General features: G+C 51.3%; 1 protein-coding gene across 3 annotated transcripts in view; it reads left to right on the top strand.

The window, feature by feature from the left end:
* Positions 1 to 2,032, top strand: part of PIGU (phosphatidylinositol glycan anchor biosynthesis class U) — a 118,939-nt gene extending 116,907 nt beyond the window's left edge. For 2 of the 3 annotated variants that reach the window (XM_023220475.1, XM_023220473.1), the window contains one exon: positions 1,806 to 2,032. In XM_023220475.1, coding sequence (XP_023076243.1) covers positions 1,806 to 1,997 — 192 coding nt within the window. In that variant the 3' untranslated portion in view covers positions 1,998 to 2,032. Of the gene's footprint in view, positions 1 to 1,633 lie in introns of all 3 variants that reach the window. The other variant, XM_026455255.1, reaches the window with a different exon arrangement.
* The last annotated feature ends 1,186 nt before the right edge of the window (positions 2,033 to 3,218 follow it).

The following is a 3,218-nucleotide window of genomic DNA, read 5'->3' as shown; positions in this document are numbered from 1 at the left end:
TTTTTTTTTTTTTTTTTTTTTTTGAGACAGAGTCTCGCTCTGTCGCGCGGGCTGGAGTGCAGTGGCCGGATCTCAGCTCACTGCAAGCTCCGCCTCCCGGGTTTACGCCATTCTCCTGCCTCAGCCTCCCGAGTAGCTGGGACTACAGGCGCCCGCCACCTCGCCCGGCTAGATTTTTGTATTTTTTAGTAGAGACGGGGTTTCACCATGTTAGCCAGGATGGTCTCGATCTCCTGACCTCGTGATCCGCCCGTCTCGGCCTCCCAAAGTGCTGGGATTACAGGCTTGAGCCACCGCGCCCGGCCTCCAGCTGCCTTATTACGGCTCTGTCCATCTTCCCTTTTTGAATTTCAAAGTTGCAGACATCTGTTCACTTTCCCCTCAGCCTTTCACGTTCATGTATTTTCTTTTGGGGTAAAATTCACATACAATGAAATGCAGGGGTGTCAAGTGTACTCTTTGGTGAGTCTGAGAAATACGCTCACTAATGTGACCCAAACCCCTTTCAAGATAGAGAACGTGGCCGGGCACGGTGGCTCACGCCTGTAATCCCAGCACTTTGGGAGGCCAAGAAGGGCAGATCACCTGAGGTCAAGGGTTCAGGACCAGCCTGGCCAACATGGTGAAACCCCATCTCTACTAAAAATACAAACAATTAGCTGGGCATGGTGGTGGCGCCTGTAATCCCAGCTACTCAGAAGGCTGAGGTAGGAGAATGGCTTGAACCTGGGAGGCAGAGGTTGCAGTGAGCCGAGATTGTCCCACTGCTCTCCGGCCTGGGTGGCAGAGCAATACTACGATTCAAAAAAAAAGACAACTTGGAAGGTTCCTTGGGCCTCCCCAGTCCACCTGCACCCGATGGAGGCAGGCACCGTTCTCATTTCTCACCCTACTCTGGCCTGGTCTAGAAATTCTTATAGATAGAATCATACAGCATGTGTTCTTGTGCCTCTGGTTTAATTCAGTATAAAGTTTTGAGGCTTACCCATGTTGTTGCAGGTATCAGTAGGCTTTTTTTTTTTTGAGACAGTCTGTATAATTTCACATCCTGTATAATACAGGAGCACGCCACCACACCTGGCTAATTTTTTTTTTGTATTTTTAGTAGAGACAGGGTTTCACTATATTGGCCAGGCTGGTCTCAAACTCCTGACCTCCTGATCTACCCACTTCAGCCTTCTAAAGTGCTGAGATTACAAGCATGAGCCACTGCGCCCGGGTAGGCCATTTCTTTAAACTATTAAGTAGGTTCCCATGGAGGGATGTACCAGTTTATTTTTCTACTGATGGATGCCTGGGCTGTTTCCAGCTTTTGGTGATGTGAATAAAACTGCTCTGAACATTGTTGTGACAGTGTTTGTGTGGATATGTTCTTTTGTTTCACTTGGACCAATAGGAGAATTGCTGGCTTTGGGGGCAGATGTGTGTTTGAGGAATAGCCAGGCCTTCCCCAGTGCTGTTCCATTTTGCGCTCCCATCAGTGATGTGTGGGAGTTCCGGGTACGCTGCCTCCTTGCCAGCGTTTGGTGGTGTTCATTTCTGTTTCACCATTTTGGCGAGTATGTAGTGGTATCTCACTGTGGCTTTACAGTTATTATAATAAAATTTTATTTCCTTCTCACTAAAATGCAAGTCCTTGAAGGACAGTTTTTCATATGCTTGGTTCCTGCTACACCCCAGGACTTAGGGTGTGGCACATGGTGGGTGTTCAGTAAATATTCTTTGGATAACTGACCATGCCCCTGGCTCCCCACAGTCATCTCTCCATGCCATTTGCCATCTAAAAGGTATATCTCCCCCTCTAGACCACGTGCAGGGACAGAGTCTGTGCCAAGCACTGCTGCTGCATGCTAGGGGGATCAGCAGAGGTTGGGGGAGTCGTTTCTGCTCAGGGGGTCTCAGCCACGGTCAAGCACACCCCCGCCACTCTGCTCCCATCCCTCATTCCTGCTGTTCTGTGGCTTCTGACTTGGACCTATTGGCCTGAGAAAAAGTAGAGAGCTGGCCTTGGCTGGCACGGCACAAGGCAGAGCAACCCTGGCCTGTTTGGCCACTAATGACTGTGCGAGTATGGGCAGATCAGAGGCCCTGAGCTCCTTCCACAACGGCAGGTGGGCCAGACGGACCTGGGCCCTCAGCTGCTTTTCCACATGGAGAACTGAAGAATTTCATCTTCATCTGCAAAACAGACAGTGCCAGAACTACCTCCGAGGTGGAGGATCAGTCAGCAACTCAGAAGCCATGGAGTCCTGGGGGAAACAGGGCCTGCAATCAGCACTGAGGCAGGAGGGACTGACTCTGGACCAGACTGAAGACTGGCTGAACCAGAAGTGCCGAAATCACCTCTCCAGAAGACACGCCCACCAGTGCCATGGCAGTTTACCATTGCCATGGCAATACCTGGACGTTACCCCCTCTGGCCATGGCAACACTCAGAAGTTACTGCCCATTTTCTAGCTATTTCTGAATAACCTGCCCCCTGAATTAGCAGTCATTAAAAATGGGTGTAAGTACGGATACAGATCTGCCCCTGGGCTGCTACTCTCAGGACACTGCCCATGGCAGGGGCAGCCACAGCTCTAACCCTGCCACCCCTCAATAAAGCTGTTTTCTACCACCGGCTGTTTTTTTTTTTTTTTTTTTTTTTTTTTGAGACGGAGTCTCGCTCTTTCACCCAGGCTGGAGTGCAGTGGTCGGATCTCGGCTCACTGCAACCTCCGCCTCCCAGGTTTACGCCATTCTCCTGCCTCAGCCTCCCGAGTAGCTGGGACTACAGGCGCCCGCCACCTCGCCCAGCTAGTTTTTTTGTATTTTTTAGTAGAGACGGGGTTTCACTGTGTTAGCCAGGATGGTCTCGATCTCCTGACCTCGTGATCCGCCCGTCTCGGCCTCCCAAAGTGCTGGGATTACAGGCTTGAGCCACCACGCCCGGCCATACTGGCTGGTTCTTGAATGCCTTCCTGAGTGAAGGGAAGAAGCTGCCCTGCATCAGCACCGCTGGGCCTTGGCGCCTCGTTTCAGGCAATGAACTCGTAAAATGGGCCTCACATTGGGAGGACCCAGGTGGGCTGAAGTCTGAGTCAGGGTCATTGTCTCTGAGGAAGGATTGGCTGCTCCCATTTACAGACTCAAAGTGAAGGCTGGGCACCGTGGCTCACGCCTGTAATCCCGGCACTTTGGGAGGCCAAGGTGGTCTGATCACCTGAGGTTGAGAGTTT

Source organism: Piliocolobus tephrosceles, chromosome 20 (genome assembly GCF_002776525.5).
Source record: "Piliocolobus tephrosceles isolate RC106 chromosome 20, ASM277652v3, whole genome shotgun sequence".
NCBI lineage: Eukaryota > Metazoa > Chordata > Mammalia > Primates > Cercopithecidae > Piliocolobus > Piliocolobus tephrosceles.
This window is presented reverse-complemented; position numbering and strand designations above follow the sequence as displayed.